The sequence below is a fragment of the Aspergillus wentii genome (assembly GCF_001890725.1).
Source record: "Aspergillus wentii DTO 134E9 unplaced genomic scaffold ASPWEscaffold_7, whole genome shotgun sequence".
NCBI classification, from domain to species: Eukaryota; Fungi; Ascomycota; class Eurotiomycetes; order Eurotiales; family Aspergillaceae; genus Aspergillus; species Aspergillus wentii.
The window spans coordinates 288,409-309,518 of record NW_024467838.1 but is presented as its reverse complement, the minus strand read 5'-3'; the positions used below and the strand labels follow the sequence as shown (position 1 = coordinate 309,518).

The 21,110-nt window shown below is 43.9% G+C and overlaps 8 protein-coding genes across 8 annotated transcripts; 5 read left to right on the top strand and 3 right to left on the bottom strand.

The window, feature by feature from the left end:
* Positions 1-1,285: 1,285 nt before the first annotated feature.
* Positions 1,286-3,092, bottom strand: ASPWEDRAFT_53596 (putative COP9 subunit 3; the record flags this gene model as incomplete). The annotated part of the gene is made up of 5 exons (XM_040837917.1): positions 1,286-1,777; positions 1,840-1,992; positions 2,057-2,512; positions 2,571-2,807; positions 2,922-3,092. The coding sequence occupies 5 exons, from the start codon at positions 3,090-3,092 to the stop codon at positions 1,286-1,288; spliced, it is 1,509 nt and encodes a 502-aa protein (XP_040685466.1).
* A 562-nt stretch (positions 3,093-3,654) lies between these two features.
* Positions 3,655-5,134, top strand: ASPWEDRAFT_118049 (glutamate-5-semialdehyde dehydrogenase; the record flags this gene model as incomplete). Its single annotated transcript, XM_040828788.1, has 3 exons — positions 3,655-3,955; positions 4,005-4,166; positions 4,218-5,134. 3 exons carry the CDS (start codon positions 3,655-3,657, stop codon positions 5,132-5,134), a joined length of 1,380 nt encoding a protein of 459 aa, XP_040685465.1.
* A 241-nt stretch (positions 5,135-5,375) lies between these two features.
* ASPWEDRAFT_175110 (putative mitochondrial carrier protein) lies at positions 5,376-8,053 on the bottom strand (the record flags this gene model as incomplete). The annotated part of the gene is made up of 8 exons (XM_040831316.1): positions 5,376-5,453; positions 5,513-5,880; positions 5,957-6,061; positions 6,748-6,953; positions 7,023-7,159; positions 7,206-7,484; positions 7,558-7,878; positions 7,943-8,053. 8 exons carry the CDS (start codon positions 8,051-8,053, stop codon positions 5,376-5,378), a joined length of 1,605 nt encoding a protein of 534 aa, XP_040685464.1.
* Positions 8,054-9,024: 971 nt separating this feature from the next.
* Positions 9,025-10,150, top strand: ASPWEDRAFT_116838 (RNA-binding protein; the record flags this gene model as incomplete). The annotated part of the gene is made up of 5 exons (XM_040828689.1): positions 9,025-9,107; positions 9,416-9,472; positions 9,527-9,626; positions 9,683-10,052; positions 10,098-10,150. The coding sequence occupies 5 exons, from the start codon at positions 9,025-9,027 to the stop codon at positions 10,148-10,150; spliced, it is 663 nt and encodes a 220-aa protein (XP_040685463.1).
* A 1,472-nt stretch (positions 10,151-11,622) lies between these two features.
* Positions 11,623-11,787, top strand: ASPWEDRAFT_88044 (uncharacterized protein; the record flags this gene model as incomplete). Its single annotated transcript, XM_040839580.1, has 1 exon — positions 11,623-11,787. A coding segment is annotated over one exon (165 nt), but the record flags the coding sequence as incomplete, so codon positions are not given.
* Positions 11,788-12,808: 1,021 nt separating this feature from the next.
* sac6 (fimbrin) lies at positions 12,809-15,058 on the bottom strand (the record flags this gene model as incomplete). Its single annotated transcript, XM_040837916.1, has 5 exons — positions 12,809-12,840; positions 12,907-13,889; positions 14,002-14,690; positions 14,748-14,958; positions 15,036-15,058. 5 exons carry the CDS (start codon positions 15,056-15,058, stop codon positions 12,809-12,811), a joined length of 1,938 nt encoding a protein of 645 aa, XP_040685461.1.
* Positions 15,059-16,156: 1,098 nt separating this feature from the next.
* On the top strand, positions 16,157-19,209 carry ASPWEDRAFT_117048 (DDHD family phospholipase; the record flags this gene model as incomplete). Its single annotated transcript, XM_040828706.1, has 4 exons — positions 16,157-16,816; positions 16,868-17,652; positions 17,744-18,994; positions 19,098-19,209. The coding sequence occupies 4 exons, from the start codon at positions 16,157-16,159 to the stop codon at positions 19,207-19,209; spliced, it is 2,808 nt and encodes a 935-aa protein (XP_040685460.1).
* Positions 19,210-19,843: 634 nt separating this feature from the next.
* On the top strand, positions 19,844-20,296 carry ASPWEDRAFT_117172 (PaaI family thioesterase; the record flags this gene model as incomplete). The annotated part of the gene is made up of 1 exon (XM_040828715.1): positions 19,844-20,296. A coding segment is annotated over one exon (453 nt), but the record flags the coding sequence as incomplete, so codon positions are not given.
* Positions 20,297-21,110: the final 814 nt, after the last annotated feature.

The following is a 21,110-nucleotide window of genomic DNA, read 5'->3' as shown; positions in this document are numbered from 1 at the left end:
TAGATAATAATTTATTAGCTTTAAAGGGTAGTATATCTAAGTCTATTATATATAAGCTTTATTATACTTTTCTTCTAGATTACCTTTAATTTAGTAATATTTTTATATATATAATAGTACTAGTATCTATTAAGCTAATATAATTAAAGTACTTCTTTAAGACTTAAATATTAAAGTTATAATTTAGCTACTATATTTATTAGATTTAAACCTAATTAAGAATCTATAGATTATTATAAAGTAGGAGATTTATAAACTTACTCTAGACTTAAAGATAGTACTAAATATAGAAGAAATATACCTATAATTAGTTAAAGTAGCTAAGGAAGCCTAGTAGATAGTTTAATTATTTATTTTAAGAAGGTTAGTAAAGATAATACCTTATTATATATAAGTAGTTATTAAAGCTAATAGCTAGTATACTAAATATTAGTATAGTAGAGGTTTATACTGGTAGAAAAATGAAATCTTATTAGTTAATCTAAATACAGCTATAGCAGGCAGAAAGGGGGGGGGTGAAAACTCCTTACACCTCACTGTATATAGTATATCCTCTATATATTATTAAGTATACTAGTATATACTATATTAGATAGTATACTAAGTAAAGGATACATAAGGATACTTATTTTATATACTTAGATAGTTCTTTATAATTAATATAAGTTATTAATCTATAGTTACCTTATAATTACTCTTAGATTATTCTACCTACTTATTTATATATCTCCTACTTAATTTAAAAGTATATATACTTCTTAGCCTTACTTCTCTCCTTAATTACCTTACTATATTCTTAGGTACTATAGCTTATAGAAGCACCCCAGTTACTATTAGTACCCTTAGATTAGGGTTATAGGTTAGTATTCCCCAGGCTTAACTTACTGGTTACAGGTTCAGTACTATTGTGAGATCCCAGGGTGTGACAGGAGTCTAATACTAAGATTATAGCTTAGATAGGTATATAACCCTATGGTATATATCTCTAATTATAGGTCTAGAAGGCTTTCTAAACTAGTAATTAGTTCTATTACTAATTAACTGCTACATTTACCACACTATCTAAATTTAATGTTGAACCTGTGTAATTATATTACTGCACGTTCTCACACCTAGTAATATATATATTATAGAGAAGACTGTCTGCCTAGGCAGTAACACATGGGAATACCACGACACTATGGCAGGATATAAAAATTCAACTCATATAAAAAGAGTTCCTTGCAGTTAACATAATCCTAGAGATTATACCCATAGGTAAGTGTTATTATTATATTAATACATCTTAGCCTAAGTCACCCATGATATCCTCATCAAGATCAAAACCACCTGACTCACTAACCATACTAATGCCACTTTTCAACGCACTGTCAACCCTCTTCTGACTCCTTTGTATGCTCTCCATATGCTCATTACTTAATTCCAATCCATGATTGCTTTCCCCTATGTTAACTGCAAATGATTTTAACATCTCACGTGTTTGAACCAACTGCGCTCTCATCTCAGTTTCCTGCAATATGCTCGAAACCTCAGTTGATTTCAAAAAGCGGATCATCGTAGGATCAGCACTATGTTGTAGATGCAACAAGGTCGCTTTCATGGGGCCGGTCATAATGAGTGATGCGATAAAGGCTTCCATCTCCTTGGTAGTCATGGCGCAAATCACTCGTTCTGTGACATCCACCATCATTATAGAAGCGAAGGTTTTTCCCAACCTCAAAATGGTGAATACATGAAATGCACCCATTGCTTGGGAAACAAGCCCTGCATTATTGTCCTAGAAGCGCCTGTTAGACCAGCTATCTCATCAGAAGCTTGGTAGACAAATTCGCATCTTACCACATGCCAGACCGACCGCGCAATCTCTACCTCAGATTTCAACTTATGAAAATCACCCTCCTCAAACGCACGAGCTAGAGCAAGATAGGGTCTTGCAAGTGATCGATAAACTCTCATCGCATGTGAAGTGATTGTTGGAGGGGGCGTGATTAGCTGATGACCCATCCCTTTATCAGTACTGACCGATCACCCGTCATTGACTCTGGATTGAACCAACCTTGCCATTTCCTAACAAGCTTGTCAAGATCCATTTTTTGTATGCCTCCACCATGATCAAGCTGATGGAGTTGGTCACAGGGGAAGAAATGACTATACTCAGAAAGTGATGTGCTTTGCTCCAATCTTTAAGCGCCATGTATACCATAGCACCGTAAAGAAAATACCGCAAATAGTCACCGTATGCTATCTTGCCAGAAAGTCCAGAAGATCTGGTAATGTATGTGGTACTAGGCCCATCTTGCGCAAAGAGAAGAGGCTCATGATAATTCACATAAGCCTGTTCTGAGTCCCGGGGGAAATTACATATGTGTTTATCCAGGATTGGTAAAACGTAGGCATACTCCTTTGCTTGCAGACAAAGTCTTATGAGGAGGAGATGAGTCGATGTGAAGACAGCACATGTTGAATCGAGACGAAGCATGGCATCCCTGATAGGCCGAATAGCTAGCAAAGGCTTATTGAAGTTAGTTGGAGAATCATTTTACAGCATTAGCCAATTAAACCCGTCTTGCCTTTGAAACTTCTTGTGCAGATTGGCCCACAAATTCAACAATATGACGCCACTCCTCTCCCGCATATCTGACTTGAATGGGATCGAAGCTCCTCAGAAATCTTAAAGCTTTCGACCATAGCTGTCCACCTGGGAGTATGACACCGGGGATTTGTTCGCTGGTCTTACTCCGTATAGTATTGACCTGGAAATGGAGTATGATCAAATAAGAAAGAGAGTTTACAGCAGGGTCAATACTCTGACACACAATCATTAGTTAAAATCAGTATATGACTGCACGGGATGTTTCTGGATCGAAGACCAAGACACATGTGCCCGAAAGAATGTGGCTGATAAGACCTGCATTGCTTACATCTAGGAAGGAGTGATCCTCAGAAATAGTGCTGGACGATTTATCAGCCAGTGATTGTCTCAGGTAGGCGATGAGATCACGCAGTTGACAGTCATAATCATTATCTGATGCACCACTCAAATTATGCAGTGCTGGTGATAATGAAGAAAGATGTGAAAGAATCTCTGCCATATCTGGGGTAAGGGTAGAGTAATGCATGAAGGTATTTGATGTGGTGTCAACTCGAGGACACGGGAGCTATGCACCTTATCTTACAATCAGTACCCGTTTAGGTACCATACCTAATTAGGTAGGCAGTACCACCGCTGCCTCTACGAAGATACCTCAGGCATACAATACCTAACTGTGTTTGGGCGTGCACTGTTTTAATATTTAATAATAACCGACTCTCCCACATAATGCCTTAGGTAGCTACCGATGTTCATCTTGGTTGGATGTAGCTAGGTACTCCATATGTACTATCTGACGCCCAGAGTATCATATATATGCACATGAGGTTGATTTCTTCGCGGCGGGGGAGGGGTTAGTTGTCCCCACACCAGTTTGTACTAAGATAGTCCCAGCAAAAGTTCATGGAAGATACAAATATATTGCTGTCACTTTATCCCCAGGTACTTAACCTCCCCCCCCTTCCTGAGCCAGAATCTTCCTATCAGTGATATATTTTATTCTATCTTTTCGTACTCATCTGCATATATTTAAGCACCGACCTCTGTTCCCAACCATTGCTGAGATGTCACTCACTGAATCTTCCGCATTTGATGTTGCAAAGACTGCATCTCAAGCATCTCGTCGTCTTGCAACATTGTCTAATGCTGCACGCAATGAGGCATTGACTGCTCTTTACAATGCCCTTCTAAAAAATAAAAATGCGATTCTTAATGCAAATGCAAGAGATGTAGAGGTAGCAACCCGTGCCGCGGAAAATGGCACTCTCAGCCACAGTGTCCTCAAGAGACTTGACTTGTCGAAGCCTGGAAAGTACAGCGATATGCTGCAAGGTATATTGAATGTTCGAAGTTTGGCTGATCCAGGTGGGTATCTCAAATGTTTTCTGTTGACTGGCGCTGACCAACGTTGAAGTGGGAACGGTGAGTCTAAGGACACTGCTCGACGATGGCCTTACCCTCGAAAGAGTTAGCTGCCCCATAGGGGTTTTGTTGATCATATTCGAGGCTCGCCCCGAGGTCATTGCCAACATTGCTGCTCTATCCATCAAATCAGGAAACGCTGCAATTCTCAAGGGTATGTGTCATGTCATGACTGACCATGAATGCGTGGCTGATTTATATAAAGGGGGAAAAGAGTCTACTGAATCCTTCATTGCAATTTCGAAAGTGATATCAGAGGCAATCTCAAGCACTCAAATCCCCAAGTCTTCAGTCCAACTGGTGAAGACACGGGATGCCGTTTCTTCGCTGTTGGAACAAGACTCGTTGATTGATCTTGTCATACCGCGGGGATCAAACGATCTTGTTCGGTTTGTCAAGGATAACACAAAAATCCCCGTGCTTGGACATGCCGATGGCCTTTGCTCTGCATATATCCATGCAGATGCCAACTTGGAGATTTGTCGAAAGGTGATCGTGGACTCGAAAACCAATTATCCAGCAGCTTGCAATTCTTTGGAAACTTTGCTTGTACACCAGGATGTTCTTGAAACTGTCTTTCTTGGAGTTGCCGAAGCCCTTTTACTCAAAGGAGTAACTCTTCGCTGTGACTCGGTATCGAAAGCTGCGTTGCTCCAGAAATTTCCAACTATACAGGGAAATCTATTGCAAGATGCAGTCGACTCTGATTATGAAACCGAATTCTTGGATCTCATACTGGCTGTTAAGACTGTTCCTTCTCAGTCGTCGCCCATCTCTGCGGTTGAGGCTGCTGTCGCTCATATCAACGCACACTCATCAAAACATACCGATATCATTTTGACAGAATCAAACGAAATGGCGGAACTGTTTATGAGCGGCATTGATAGTGCCGGCGTTTTTTGGAATGCATCTACAAGGTTCGCCGATGGCATGAGATATGGTTTTGGTACAGAGGTTGGCATCAGTACGAACAAGATACATACACGAGGGCCCGTCGGGTTGGAAGGCTTGACCATCTACAAGTATAAAATCCGGGGAAATGGTCACAGAGCAGGCGACTATTTTGAGGGCGAGGGAGGCAAAAGGTGGAAACATGAACACTTGCCAGTAGATAGCAAGTAAAATCGCGTATATTTAAACTCATCACTTCAATTCAAATGAAATTTTGATTTAAACTTAAACTGTCATTCCTAGAACATTTTAAGCAGATCCACAGGATTTGCTGCCGCACTAGCTCATGAGCCTTAAATGGGTACTAGCCATACTCGAAGTCTCAACGACTAGATCTTCGTGGAAAACACGTCATTTATGAGTGACTTCAACTCGGGCTCAGGACTCCAATTAGTCCATTCTAAATACTTCTTTAGACCTTGAAACCCTTAGACCTTCTCCGACCACGAGCTCTCTCAAACTTCCGACCCTTGCTTCGGACATAAGGTTTCTAGTCGAGGTCAGCACCCTTAAAATTCCCACAACGAACAGATATTGAAAAAGACCAACCTTGTGGCTGTGAGGGCCAAAGCCGAAGTGCTTCACGGCCTCTCTGGCGTTCTTGGGTCCACGGAGAAGGAGGGTGTTGGCTCCAGTAGGGGCTCGGAGAGCGAGCTGGTCCAAAGTCAGAGCCTCACCACCTGCCTTTTCGATCCTGGCTCTAGCGGTAGCGGTGAAGCGGAGAGCGGCCACAGACAGTTTTGGGACGGTGAGGAGGCGGTTGTCGTCTGTAATTGAGCCAATGACGACGACAGTCTTGCCTTTGTGCGACTCGCTGACATTCGCTGCGATACGCGAGAGGGAAACGGGCGGGCGGTTGATTCTCGACATAAAAAGGCGGCGCAACACAACCTTGTTGAAGTTTGACTCCGTGCGGCCTAAAAAGAGTATTATCCATCAGCGGTTCATGTTCTCGCGTATTCTCAATCCAAGCAAAACCAAGGTCAATCATACGGGCAAGGAAGCGGTAAAGTTTCACCAAAACCTGCAAGTAGACATTCTCGCTCTTTGGCGCCTTGCGGTGGGTGCTGCGCACATGGTGACGGTCCAAGTCGATACCTGCAATGAAAAATTAGCCTCTAGTGCTCCGTGACTTCCACTGGTAGCTGCGCCATGCAAATAGGAAAGAAGAGCAAAATCACAGGAGGTCTGTAGCAATTAACTGTTAGCATTCAACATACCCATGGCTGATGATAGTGATGGGACACCTTGGAATTGGCTAGCTGTCGCACCCGTATGCAAAGTGAAGCTGGTGTGGTTTTTGATCTACGATTTTCAGATGGACGGTGTGTGCGGGCTGAGCCCTACCCTAGTACAAATTCGGAAAGGTCGTTCCATGGCAGGAGGCTGTCTTTCCTTATGCCTCAGGCCACAAAGTCTGCCTACTACTCAGCAGTACTAGAAAACCTAGAAGAAAGAAATATAAAATAAAGTGAAAAGGTTTTCACAGAATGGTTAAGAATTCCAGATGAAAATAGCAAAATACTTAGCTCCAGTGTCCAGTTTTTATAGCATAATTCAACGTGTTATGAGATACCATCATTTATTTTCCCATACGCAGTATTGTACAGAAATCTACTGAAAAGTATTGCCAACCTTTTGTATAGCATATCCCAGGGCAACATGCCTTGAACTGGAAATATCATATGCTTATTAAATTCCCATGGTTATGTTGAATAGCCAGATGAAGTAAACAGAACATCATTATGCATTGGTAATTGAAGCTACCTACTCTTCATTCAGACCGATGAGGAAATCTCGGGTTAGCTCGAAGCTAAGCCAACTGCTCGCCATGCTTGGAGCCACTTTGAGAAGGTTAGGCACGATGCCTTTAAAAAGACCACGTGCCCCTTCCTCGGTCACAATGACTCTTACGGCGTCCCAAATAGATGCATACTGATAGCCTAATCCAGACATAGTGTTTATTTGGAAACGCCGCCGAAGAACATCGCTAAAGCACTAGTTAATAAAAATGTAATATACATGGCAAAAAGTGAGCCATGGTTAATTATGATCTTACAATGGATATGTGCATGTTTGCGCCACAGCCCCGGAAATGGCACCTGCCAATAATTTTCGCAAAGGACTAGGGTTTTTGTCACCTTCAGGTGTCAGGTATTTGCGGACTGATTCGTACGTCATAAAATTGAGGCCCACCTGAACGTGTCAGTTGGTGTGTTGAAATCAGAAACCGTGAACTTACGTATGGGGCGACGCCAACGACTGTAGGGACAATTCCGCGATAGAGAGCAACAATGCCACCCTCATTCTTATACATTAATACCATGGTATGGAACATGCCTGGCAATTTCTCGCCAGCTTCCCTTTCTCTGAGCGCAGAGAATGAGGCTGACTGGATAGAAAGTCGCGTCCGCACAATATCAAGGGGATAAGTTATGGTGACTGACGTTATTCCAGCTGCTCCCCCGCAAATGAGACGACGCACTGGTGACAGATCGGTGCCTGGAGAAGGCTCTGCGAACTTGAGATGTTTTCAGCCCTGTCAAAACAACCCCAAAACTGTCGAGTTCACACGGTGAGGGCCTGTAACTCACATTTTTATAGAAGTTATAGCTCCCAAATTGCACTGCAGAATAAGGAATTATGCGAATACAGTTCGTGCCGTTTCCTCGCATGAATCCTCTCCATCCCTCCTCTCGCCCCATTTTCACGAGAGCTTTCCATATTGATAGTTTGTACTCTTCTCTCCCCACACTTTGAATTTGAAAGAGTATTTTGAGACGTTCGAGGGGTGACACTATTGTCCTGGAGACTGCTCCAGCTACACCTCCACCTATGAACGCGGCAACAACTGGTTCAGAAATTTTGCCTTTAGCTTCTCCGAGGAAGGATGGCGTTTTCTCTGGAAGGGTTTCCTGACAATGATGCGCAGTGAGTCTTGCCATACTTCAAAGGCTACACACGTATGTCAAACCTTACCTTGAATGGCCCAGAGCCAGATGTTGATGAATGGGGGAGCTTCGGCAGTGCACTCTCCCCTGTATCCTCCAACTCATCATTTTGAGTTGTTTCTTGGCGTTCCAGGCTCATTTTGACGCAGTGTTCATTGGTAATTTATATATTACGTCAAGCCGCTGGAAGTTCCTCGCAACAATTAAAGCTGGTTCAAGGTTGAAGTATATTTATCGGGTTGGGTAATTTCTCTTCTCCCCCTGCCTCTCAAATCGATATCGAATATTGTGAAGGGGGAAATGTGCCTCTGGAAAGTCTGGACAGAGAATCAATGGCGATACAAGAGACATGTAGAATTCGTTCTGCTAGTGGTTTGCTGGCCATGAAGGTGGTTCACTTCACACCGTTATTCAAAATACCATGATGAGAGATAAAAAGAAAAAGAAAGCAAAGGCGTCTTTAGAAAGGGTGAGAATAAGATGAGAAGAAATCCGGGATCGCTCAGACGACGTCGCAACAAAGATAGAAATCAGACTATGAATGACTTTGTAGGGTGGGCTGTCGTCTGAATTTTGAGTATGAAACAGGCCGGTTTTTACTTCTTATAAATATAGAAATAAAATAGGCGTATGCTCTATCAGGTCTTGAAGATGAAAGGAGACTCTAAGTGTACTGGATGAAGATGGAGAAAGAATGTTGACATTAAGAGCTTCATGAAACGTAGATTGAGTACCCTATGTACGGAGCACGTAGCTCCACATACCTACCTACCTAGGTAAGGTTCACTGCTGTATCTGTAATCAGTAATGAATTACATTATTACATGTCGGGTCTGTACCTAGGTAGGTAGTTTACAGATAATCCACTGAATATATAACTGCCCGTAGTAGATGTGTCTATAATACATGCAGTATTACACCTCAGTGCACATGTGGCACATGTGCCTATCTGTATCTCTCTTTTACACACTTTGCTCCCTCCCGACTTGTGACCCAACTTTTCATCTTCTAGGTAGTCTGCTCGGCCGCTGACACCTTATCTTGACCCAGTCTAATATACCATCTACTATTTTGTCATCAGATTGCCGTCTAATAAAGCCTACAATTACAATGTCTCGGCCAGGTACCACACTTTATGTCACTGGCTTCGGACACGGGACTCGAGCTCGCGACCTTGCCTACGAATTCGAACGGTACGTGCCGCTCGTCGGTTCCTACGCGCTACCAAAAATCCCACGGCTTTGATATTCATATACGCAATAACCTCATCGATTAAGCCTCGCATCTTTGATTTGGAAGTCATCTCACATCATGTTAACCACGGGAGACTACTTCCATGACGGAAATCCCGCCTGCCTGCTTTGAAGACTGTCACTTTCGGGCGCTTTGCCAACTAAGTGCATCAGTTATCCTAAACATTCAATCTTATCCGCCATTCGTCCATCATTGCCACTGATCTCATTATGAAAAGAAGTATCCATGATGCTAATTTTGACTATAGATATGGACGTCTGGTTCGATGCGATATTCCTGCGCCTCGTACGCCTTCCAGCCGACTGTAAGTTGATGTCAATCTTCCACCCCTGGAGTGCTCTTATCTCATGCTGTTCAGCTTCGCTTTTGTGGAGTACGAGAGCCGCCGTGACGCAGATGATGCATATCACGAGATGCACAATAAACGTATCGGCCGTGATGACCTCCTGAAGATTGAAGTAAGTTTAACCACTGGTCTTCGGTTAGCTCCTTTCGCTAATCCCTATACCATTAGTGGGCTCGGACTCCCCCTTCGGCGTCCTGGCGCTTTGACTCAGGCCGTGACCGTCGTCGTGATCGTACTCCTCCTCGCCGTGGACGTTCGCCATCTCCACGTCGCGCCCGTGGCGACTACTCTCCCCGTAGAGACGACAGGTATGAGCGGGATTACGACCGACATGACCGTGATTATGACCGCCGGGATCGCGACTATGACCGCCGGGATCGTGACTATGACCGCCGGGATCGCGAGCGCTCTCGTGACCGTTCCCGCAGTCCCGATGAGAGAGATCGCGACTTGAAGGATGACAGGGAGCGCCGTGATGATGAGCGGGAGCGTCGCGAAGATGAACGAGAAAACGGAACCAATGGCGATGATAGGAAAGGTCGGTTATCTCCAGCCATAATCTGCCCGTCACTGACCAGGGTAGTTCCCTTAGATCCTCTGACTTCTGCCCATGATGAGCTTGATACTGCTGAGTAGGTCAACATGGTACTATGCCATCGAACCATCACTCTATCCTTTCGCTTGCCAAACTTTCGGAACGATAGGTCGGTCCCTTGTCACTTCTTAGTGAAGGACACAATACTGAGGATGGAACACAGCCTTCTCCAGACTGGTATTGAACCTCAGTACTGTGTTTTCCGTCTCCTTCCTTCCCCCTCTCTTTTTCTTTTCTTTTCTTCTCTTTTTCATTTTTCATCTATCATTCCGTCTCGTGCAGCTTGCCAAGTTTCCCCCTCCCCCTCCCCTACCTGTCGCGGTAATGGGTGTTATGCCCGGAGATTTCGTTTATTGTCTTGGTTTTGGTATTTATCCTGGTCAGCAGCTCGAATTCAACCCGAACGAACGTCGAGCGATCGTTTTCATTACCGCCAGTCTTTGTCGTCCTTGTGTTCCTCTCGATGAACAACGGTCCGTCGTCCTTAATCGCAAATTTAATATGAAACCGATTAGCATTTCCCTTCCCCGTCCCGTGCGGCCGGTCGGAGCTTTGCGAGGTCTGCCAAGTCGTGTCGGAAGTGGATTGTAGTATTGATTCTAGAAGTAGCCGTAAGCTTTCATTGTAGGGGCTTGCTATGGGCAGAAGAATCGGGTTATGGTCGTAGCAATCTTACTAGTACGAGGTCAAAGTCTACCAGATAATAATACCTAACTGGGTAGCTTGATATTGATCTTATATCATCAATGATGTATCATTCCGGAAGATACCTATGTCCATGCCAATCAAATCGTCAATTGAATTCTGCGCTCAAAACACTGCCCTGGGTACATAATAGACTTTTCAGCGTATTTACTGAGTTGAAAGCAATTGGATGCCCTATTAACGCGCCCCCTCCCTGTCGTATGCACCCAGGCGCCTGTGTTTTTGGCATCATTGCCGACTATGTACTGCTGACCAACAATTTGACTTGACGTATGTACATACATTCCCATCAAGCTCCGTTTTCCCAGGAATTGGTTCGAACAGTGCGGGGTAGTCACCAATTTGCTTCAAAGTAATAAGTAATAAACTCGAAATAGTGCAACACTGGATACTTATGAAGGGGTCGGTTATACCATTTGTCTTTCGAGATACCTAGGTCAGATAGCCTACCTAATAAAAATCTAACAAGCATCCGTGTAATAAATATATCCAAGTACCTTCCGTCCCTTGAGTTAATGGCCTCTTCCATCTACGAGTTCCCGTTCAAATTTCTTCCTTCACCTGCTCTATCTTATCATATTTTTTTCTTGCCTCTAGGTACCAGCCATGGCATCGAACCCGCCTGGTCTTTGTTACATTGTCGGTGCAACACATAGAGGTGATCACAAGAGACAATTCATAACAGCCTCTTTTCCACAAGCCAAACTAGATGGGTTTTGGATGGGATTAGATGCCGATATGCGGATACCCGAACCTTTTGAATAAAACTTATTCTATCTAGCCGGTGCTAGCTGCTGTGACAGCTGATTTTTCTTATCTTGCCGATAAATCCACAAAGCAAGCTATTCTGTTGCTCCCAGATGTCATTGGGCATCAGTCCATTGATTCCCAGTTGATTGCAGACCAGCCTACTGCAAATGGCTATTTTGTAGTCATGCTTGATCTGTTTCATGGCGATCCAGTGAAGCTGAACCAATCTGCCCACAGACATGTACCTACCATATAGAGTTGGCCCAGTTATTAAGTCAGTCTTGAGAGAGATGGGGCGAAGTCTAGAATATCAAAAAATAGATGTGCTCGGTCATTGCTTCAGGGCAAGTTGTCCAATTTATACTAAGATAACTATATAATCAGAAAAATAACTGGCCCTGGGAGTTAACTGACGCATATTCTAGGCTAAATATGCTAAAAACTGACTTTTTTTATAGCCCAGTCGCTATAATGTTGCCTGTTACTCTCCCTAGTTTTATTGATGTGCATGATTGGGTGGCATTAATGGATAGCTGCAGTTAACTAGGTAGTCAGTGCTATGACCACCAGGATCCATCATCATCGGTGCCTCATACAGGAGCATTCATTGTCATTGCCAAGAGGCCGATTCTATTTTTTCGACTCAAAACGCCATGGGCCAGAACAGGTATATACAATCGAAAGCTGGCCAGCCCAGCTATACTAAAACCAACCTATGTATTTAGTGGGGTAGAGCATGGGTTCGCAGTTCGAGTCGATACTTTCAAATCGAAGATCAGCGTTACAAAGGGAATGAATACCTTCTATCAAGCTGTTTCGTAGTATAATCAATACTTATGATGATTAATTTCCTGTAGTAAATACACTGGCATTGGCCTGAAATGATTTAACCCTCAATTTATAATGTTTAGATATCCATTGATGATTGATCTAATACCCAAGTATCCAACATGTTCACTGTGTAAAGAGTACTCACTCAAGTGCCAAGTTATTGACAGCGAAATATTCAATTACTTATTTCCTAATTATTTACAGAGTACCTAATATTCAATGAAACGATATTATGCATATTTAGATTTTTGTGCAAGACTAAAAGCGTCCATATCAAATCATTTCAATAAAACGTAAACTAATCTGACTGCACCATAATTGATGCTAGTACTGACCTACTAATATAGGACATAACGGTAATGGCCACACATTAATGAGAATGTAATATATCTTCAAGGTTAGGTTTCCCCCTGTTACATTTTTTCGTATGTAGCCATCAAAGAGCCTGCCAAGAAATAGTCAGCTTCATATTGCTTCAAAAAATATTCAATAATCAAGAAACCGGACTTACCAATAAATGTAGTTACCAAACGAGAGCGGACCTGGCAGATATCTTCAGGCACCAACCAAATAGTCGCCCCCAGTTTTCTTGCTATGCTAATGCTCAACTTCGCATTCGCATATGCTTCTTCATCAGTCCGGCCTAGAGTCACAAGGTCGTAGTCAACATAGCTGCTCTTCATGCCGCTAAGCACATCAAGGAGGAAGAGGCCAGATCCAATGGACTGGTCCTTGAAACTGCGTATAGTAGATGTTCTGCCGCCTTTTTGGGACATGTCGTTTGCCCAGCGAATCATCTCTGCATCTGTAATTTCACGCTTGCCCATGCGCTTTGCCAAGGTAGAGAGAGTGTTGGTGATATCCTTTCGCATCAATTGCCATACCAACCCAAGCGTGAGAGTCCGCTGGCCATCGGTAATATCAGCACCCTGCACGCCGACGAGAGAGAAGCCAATGTGCTTCCCAAGCTCAATGGCATAGTTTGTGTTTTCAACTGCCTTGAACCGCATCATGTCACCACCCGAAGCAGGAGGTTTGTTAACATGTCTCCAGTTAACACTTCCAGGAATAACTTTGTCGTATGCCTGCAACAAAACAGTTCCATCGCTGAGATCGTCAAACAAAGAGTTAACCGCGGGCTGCACATCTAGCGAATTCAGCCAAAGGGTGAAAACCCTTGCCTCTCGTTCTCCTTCAGCATCGAAGTCTTCAACCTCCAGCTTATCTTCCTCGGTAATTGGGTCGAGACCTGGGCAAGTGTTGAACAGGTTGGCAACGAAGGCGAGGTTAAGTTTCGGGTTCCCAGCAACAAGCGATGTAGGAGTCAAAAACTTTCGGCAGTCCAATTTCTCTGCATTTGTTAAAACCTGTTCAGCTCGTTGAAGCAGGTCCCCAGTGTAGAGAGGGTCCCGCGAGCAGAGCTCAGGCGCCAATTGATTCAGAAGAACAGTATAGTTTTCACCATCCTTCACATCAGTAGAGAAGTTCGCCACCCTGAAGGAAATCAGTTAGCAAAGTCTGTCCTGTACCGCCTATTCCAAATGTAGATATTGTACATTAGGGATTAGATAAAAGGAAGAAGAGCGAAACTGGGGTCAATATTTACCTTCTGTCCCATTTGGCATTCTTCAGATGATAGTTGAACCAACGCAGTAATATTTGTTCTGGAGGAAGACGCAGGAACTGCTCCAAAGTTTCGTCCTCTTCTAGAAGCCGGTAGAGTTCAGGATGAAGCTTAATGTCAATCTTGCCCAAAAGGCCCCGGCGAATGATCTGCCAAATAAGACCAAGAATGAGATGCTCACGGACTTCTATTATATCACCGCTTCCAATGTTCACAACGGAGCAACCGATACCTTTGGCTGAATTGATGACAATGTTGTTATTCTCAGTCATGTGGAATGCATTCAGTTCCTTGATCTTCTTCCCAGGTTTATTCAGAACACGCTCATCGATTGTGTCTGGAACGCTATCATTGATCAACTTTGTCAGAACCAAACCATCCTTGCACTTATCAAACATCTCGAAAGTATCAGTGGGGAATGGCAAAAGGTGACCAATGTCCGGATCACCAGCAAGGATGGCATTTATATGCCTAGTAAACTCAGTTCTTTCATCCTCGTTGATCGTATGCGTGACATTCGAAGAAGAACCCTGGACGTGAATCCTTCCTCCGATGCTGCCCTTGGAGACGTGCCGGGACGCGCCAGCACCGTTTCCTTGCGTAGCTGCAACAGGATTTAACCCCCCAGCAGCCTTTCCTTGTACCGAAGTTGAACGAAGCTTGGAGATAAGCTGTAAAATGGTCTTGATTAAGCCCCTGAAAGCAAATATTAGGAATGGGAAACGAACATCCACATAGTCTTCAAGCTCCACACGCCGGGAGCTATCAAGCTCAACCTCCTTCAAAGCTTGACGCACAACATCGTACGGTTGTCGTTCTGATTGTTGAGTTGCCTTGATCACGGTGGCCTCATCCAAGTAGCCCTTATCGTCAATGTCTAGCTTCCTGAATCCATCTTGTAGGGAAAAGATTTCGCCTTGGTCGAGTTGCGGGTATTTCCTGCAGAAGACTGAGAACGACGTTCGATCAAGGCAGAGTACAGAGCGCTTTGAATGTGATTGTGTAGAGAAACCTACTTTTGAAGCTTGAGAACATTCATTTTCCCGTGCCCGAAATGACTGGCTGCAGATATTTTGAGAGTAGAGGGACACTTGGTAAGTGCGGAATATGCCCTTAAAAAACAAGGCAGGAGGTAAAACTCCAGGGAAAAGGTACCGGACTACCAAAGCAGGAATTGATACAAGATATTTGAGGATTCTGTTGGGTATCTTGCCTATGACAAAACTCGTGTTCAAGTCTGGGAGTGGAAAGGCGGTTGAAACTTGAATGAATCGAAGAAGTTATAATAACTAGGCAGCCTAGGTGCTGGGTTAACTAGTTGGTTCTGCCCCAAGGCAGAATGGAGAAGCGGGGTGGGGTCGGGAGGGAGACTTGGGAAGTTGGGAGGCGGGCAGGCATTCACCTCTCAGAGTCCAGACACATTCTCATTACATCGAAAAGGCCCAAAATTTCTAGCACAATTTGGCAATTCGACTCACATGCCTACTTTTCTCAGTAAATAATTCAGTGTATTATTTTCCTTGAACTAGACCCTACTTTCTGGAATATAGATTAGTAGTCCCTCACTATTTTCCGATGACGCATGATGCGGTGCGGGCTGCCGCTGCCTGATGATGTCGGCCCACCATTTTAGCCACCGAAAAGTCCAGGCTGACATCCAAGGGGTGAAAGGCCATTTTTGCGTATGTATTCCATAGGTAGCACACAGCTGTTGAGTACTCAGTGCACAGGGTAGTGCAAACCATTATTATTGTATGAACAGGTCTGCTTGTACCTCTTTATTCAAACACGTATTTTTCTCGTGTGTTTGAGTACTAGCTTTTAGCTAGGAAAGTATTGCTGATTATCATGAACTTATTTGAAAGGTATAAACAGGTATGGTTTTCTTTTTCTCCCTGTGATGTATACCTACACCTTTGCCCTTCCTGGAATGATATATTAAGAGTGGATTATGCTCTTTGTAGTATCCTTCATATTTAGCGGGTATTACTCTAGTTGTCCAACTGGTTGTTCTATTTCGCTACCTCGGTTTCATACTGTCTATCTGCCGTCATCCGTCTGAATCCCCAGCAAATTCACTAAATCCAACAAAAGCGCATTGGCTCGCCTCATACGCCTTCAGGCTCAACAGGGCCCAATGGCACGAGCTGATCAAAAAGGGTCTTTTTTGGGAGCGATTTCGCCCTGGAACACTTCCAGGAATTCAATCCCTCAGCCGGCCACCAACCAAATTGATGGGCAAGATGTCCTTCAACGGTCACAAGGGGAGGACCATACTGTTACACGCCGACATAGGTTGAGTCTGCGTCAATACCCCAAGGATTGTCCTTTGTTGAGAGTGAGGTGGTTTTACGCAGTGGATTCACCCAAGCGAAAACCAATGCTTTCGGATTATAGAAAGGATGATTCAAAGCCCTTACCCCCACCAAAAAAATTTGTCCCGTTCTCCTTGAAAGATTCTCAGTCTATTGAAACCTCATTCCAAAGGCTTTCCGACCTCGAAGCTGCACGTGAGCAATCTCAATCCACGAATTTCACAGGGAAGGCACAGGATGATACCGTCAAAGTCCCTGTTAACGAAGACTACCTCTTTGATGTGGATGTGGAACAGAGGGAGCTCAGCCCGGCCTACTGGGTGGGCCCAGTGTATGAAGTGCGTCGTGGAACATGGTTCTTTCAAGAGGGCTCTACATTCAAGCCGTGTGAGGAAAACCTTGCTACTCAACTTGAGGAAGGCTATCTTAAAGTGAGGCCATGGCAATTCGAGGACACTCAGAAGCCCTTGCAACCACCAACTGTCTCTAAAATGGATGAATATGATAAAGCCAGCACAATAAGAGGCTTACAGTCAAATCCGGGTGCATCTGATACAATGAGGCATGATTCTCTCCACGGCCATTCCGAATATTCTGGGAATGCGACTTCTGCGGCTGCCAATGAATCCCATAACTATCGGCTTTTTGGTGCTTACATGAACAGCATAGTCACCTACCAAGATTCCTTCACTGCATTGTTGACAAACGATGATTTCATGTCCCGAGTGAGCACCACTGTTTATCAAAAGTTAGGTGGCATAGCCGGCACAAGAGTAATGCGGGGTTTCACTGAGGCTAAAAAACAGAAGGAAACACCAGATACAAGAGGCCCTGACCGGAACCCACTTCAAGGATCACCCTCGAGTGCTCCCCAGGGAGCTTCCATGGATTTTAAAACCAAATCTGGAACAGGAAATTCACGACCAGGTTCCCCTGTCAACCAAGGGTCGGATAGTGAAAATTTTGCTGCAAAGAATCCAAAATCGACAATAGAACGACAGATGTCATCTCTTGCTGGCGAGCCCCAGAATGCTGCTGAACTCGAAGAGCAGGCGCGTAGGCAGGAGGAAAAGGAGATGGAGGATTCCAGGGAAGTTGAAAATGAGGATAGAGAGCGGGACATTGACCACCTGGTTCTCGTCACACACGGCATTGGCCAAAGGCTTGGGCTGCGCTTAGAGAGCATCAACTTTATTCATGATGTGAATGTCCTACGTAAAACTATGAAGGGTGTTTATAAGGCTTCTCCAGACCTCCAGGCTTTGAACTCTGCATCTGCAGACAGCAATAAGAATTGCCGTGTTCAGGTCCTTCCTGTGTAAGTAAACCATCAACATCCCTGAAAATCCGCCTACTTTGAAATGAACCTTTTATATTCCAATAGAACGATCTCATGCTGATTTGAGTAGGTGTTGGAGACATCTGCTTGACTTCCCTTATCGTGGGGTTCGGCAGAATCGCAAGGAACTTGACCTCGCTGATGCAGATATACTTGAAGACGATATGTATCCCGGCTTGGCAGATATTACGCTTGAAAGTGTCCCTGCCGTTCGAAACCTGATATCTGACTTGGCAATGGATGTGCTCCTCTATCAAAGTGCTTACTGTGAGCACATCTCGACTATCGTCCGGCAGGAATGCAACCGGATTCTCAAGCTTTTTAAAGAGCGAAATCCATCGTTCAAGGGCTCTGTGAGCCTCTGTGGGCATTCGCTTGGAAGCGCAATTCTTTTTGATATCCTTTGCCGCCAGCAGTCTGACTCGCACCTTAAAAAAAAACGTCCGCCCCCCCAGGAGGATCAAACACCTATGCCAAATCGAGACTATTCACTAGATTTTCAGTGTGAAGAGCTTTTTTGTTTAGGGTCTCCCATCGCACTTTTCCAGATGCTCAAGGGAAAAACCATTGCTGGTCGATCAACTGTGGATCCCAGAAGTTCTAATATCAACAGCAGTATCGACGTCCCAGAATTTTCGGGCTCTTCAAGTGCACACCATTCTGTGAATGCTAGAGTGGGAACCACAGTGGAAGCGCCCGCGATATTGTCTTCACCACACTGTCGACAACTCTACAACATATTCCATCCATCCGACCCTGTCAGCTATCGCATTGAACCGCTCATCTCACCTGTAATGTCAACTCTTAAACCACAGCCTTTGCCATCGGTTAAAAAGAGTCTTTGGGCAACATCTGGGCAAAGCCTTTCGATACTTGGTAGTCGCGTGGGCCAAAGTGTAGGATCTTTGTGGACAAATTTTACATCTGGCGTTGCAAGCAGTTTACTCAACCGTAGCCTAGGCTTGAGCCACGAGGATACACCCCCCCGGGCTTCTGGTGCTGGCTTCGAACATCAACAAACACACCTGCCACCCGCTGCCGATTTACCTAAGAGGAAACCTCGTTTTTCTGGCCCCGATGCTGAGCTTTTAAGTAGATATGACGATCGACCCCGGACTTTAATAGAGCCTGAATTAGAAACACTTTATGATGGCTTTCAAAAAGTTCGAAGCAATCACACAAACGCCACGGCGTGTTCTTCCGCTAGCGGGGAAACCATCGAGTCTCAAGAGCACGAAGATCGCTTAAAGAAACTGAAGATCGAAGATGCGAAAGTCAGAGCTTTGAATTCAAATGGGCGGGTGGATTACAGCATTCAGGAGTGAGGACACCTTTCTTTGCTATTCATTTCAATTATTCCTGTCTGCAGGTTTATATACAGACCATGTCTCATGATCATGCAAAGGCTGATTGTTTTAACATAGGGGGGCGTTTGACATTTCCTTGATTGCTAGCATTGCTAGCCACTTGACCTACTGGGCCGATGAGGATGTTAATCATTTTATGCTGTCCCAGATGCTATCCAGAAGGACTTAAGGTGAAAGCCCTCGGTTATATAAAACACTGCCTTCTACCCAAACGCGGAGGATTGAACATATACGGGTATATGGAACTTTGTCAGGAAAACAGAAAATCATGCTGAGCTTTTAAATCAATTCAGGGGTCGCACAGGGAGATAAGATGGAGCTTTCTTGATGTAAATCCTGCGGTTCACTTACTACTATAGGCTTATGATAATATGTTCCTGATATTTTCGCTAGGTATACTCCACATGTCTGATCTACCACAGGTGCTCTGTAGATGACACTCAAAAAGCCCCAGTTTCCTAACAGAAACAGATAATCGCTATTGAAAACTGGAAAACATAAAGGAGTGCCTACCTATATCCATTAGATAACTTAGAGTTAGAGTATTATTAGGTCAATATTAGGGTAGCTCTTAGGTACTGATCAGCGGGCGATAAGGGCTACTATGAATGTATTGCTGACTACTCCCCAAAATGAGACTAATGATAGCCGAGCAGACACTTGCCCTTAAAATCTCTTCCTTGTTCTACTTTTTTGAATTTGACACAATTTATTTATTATATTTTTTTTCCCACCCTGGAGGGCTAATATCAACTGTCATTACTGGTTCCTCTACCAATTATCCTCTCACTACCATCGGTTAAGCACAACGGTTCATCATGAATGCTGAGCTTGAACAGGTCCACAAAGTCTGGGAGCGTATACGCGCCAACAGCCCTATATACGCATTTCTACTAGGTGATATTGATGTTTATCACGCTGAGAAAGGTGTTTTTCGTGCGCGAATCCGGGTCGCTCCTAATCACCTGAACTCCAAAGGGTCTTTGCATGGTGTTTTCTCTGCCTGTGTTACAGACTGGGCTGGAGGTTTGGCCATCGCGTCCTGTGGCCTTGAATCCACAGGCGTCAGCACAGACATTCATGTCAATTACCTCTCTACCGCAACGACCGGGGATTGGCTTGAGATTGAAGGCCGTGCTGACAAAGTCGGGAAGACCCTTGGTTTTACAACAATAACTATTTTAAAAAAGGCGGGCTTGGGTGAATTAACTATTGTTGCCCAAGGGTCACACACAAAGTACATAAAAGCCCGTTGATTTCAATTCATCTGTGCTTGATAAATGGGGGGTATCTAATATAGTATGATGTTCTTTACATCACCGCCATCTTCTTTGCATCTGGCATGAAGCGCATATTCTTTGAATGCCCAGATTCACTCGGATAGCGGAGAATAATTCCATTCTATCTGCTTTAGATGCCTTGTTATCTAAAATAGAGGATGAGGCAATCATGAATGGATACATACCCAGGTAGATATGTCCATACAAGTTCTAACGGCCACCCGTTGCGTTGGGTGACCTTAGGCGTAGTCTTTGATCAAGTGGGTGGCAGAAATAAAGGCGGTGGGTAAACTGCAGTACGATGCATGTCAATTTATATATTAGGATTTATACCAATACCACCAATGATAGATGTTTGGTTATAAAAATCTCTTAAAGATATAATAACTGATGCCTACATAGTTAAATAGCATTAAGTACTAACAATAATACCCAAATCAAAAGAGAAAGGAACCTAGGCAGTGGGGTGATACTGTATGCATTCTAATGAAGACTAAAGAACCCTCAGGTAATCTATTATACACAAACATACTTTCATTTCAAATCTTGGAACTTAGGTTTAAGGTACTCTATAGGTACATACCTAGTTATAAGTATGTGTTCTGTGTTGTGTACTAAGGTGCTTCATAGACTGGGCATCCCATTCAGCCTGCCTAGGGTAAAGCACAGACCAGTTTTCTACACCTAAACATTTAAAGTTGGCCACCTACTTACATTAACTGCACTGTTAGGTACAGTCCTTAGGTAATAACCTGAACCAACTAACTAATGAATAACTAACTAGTTAACT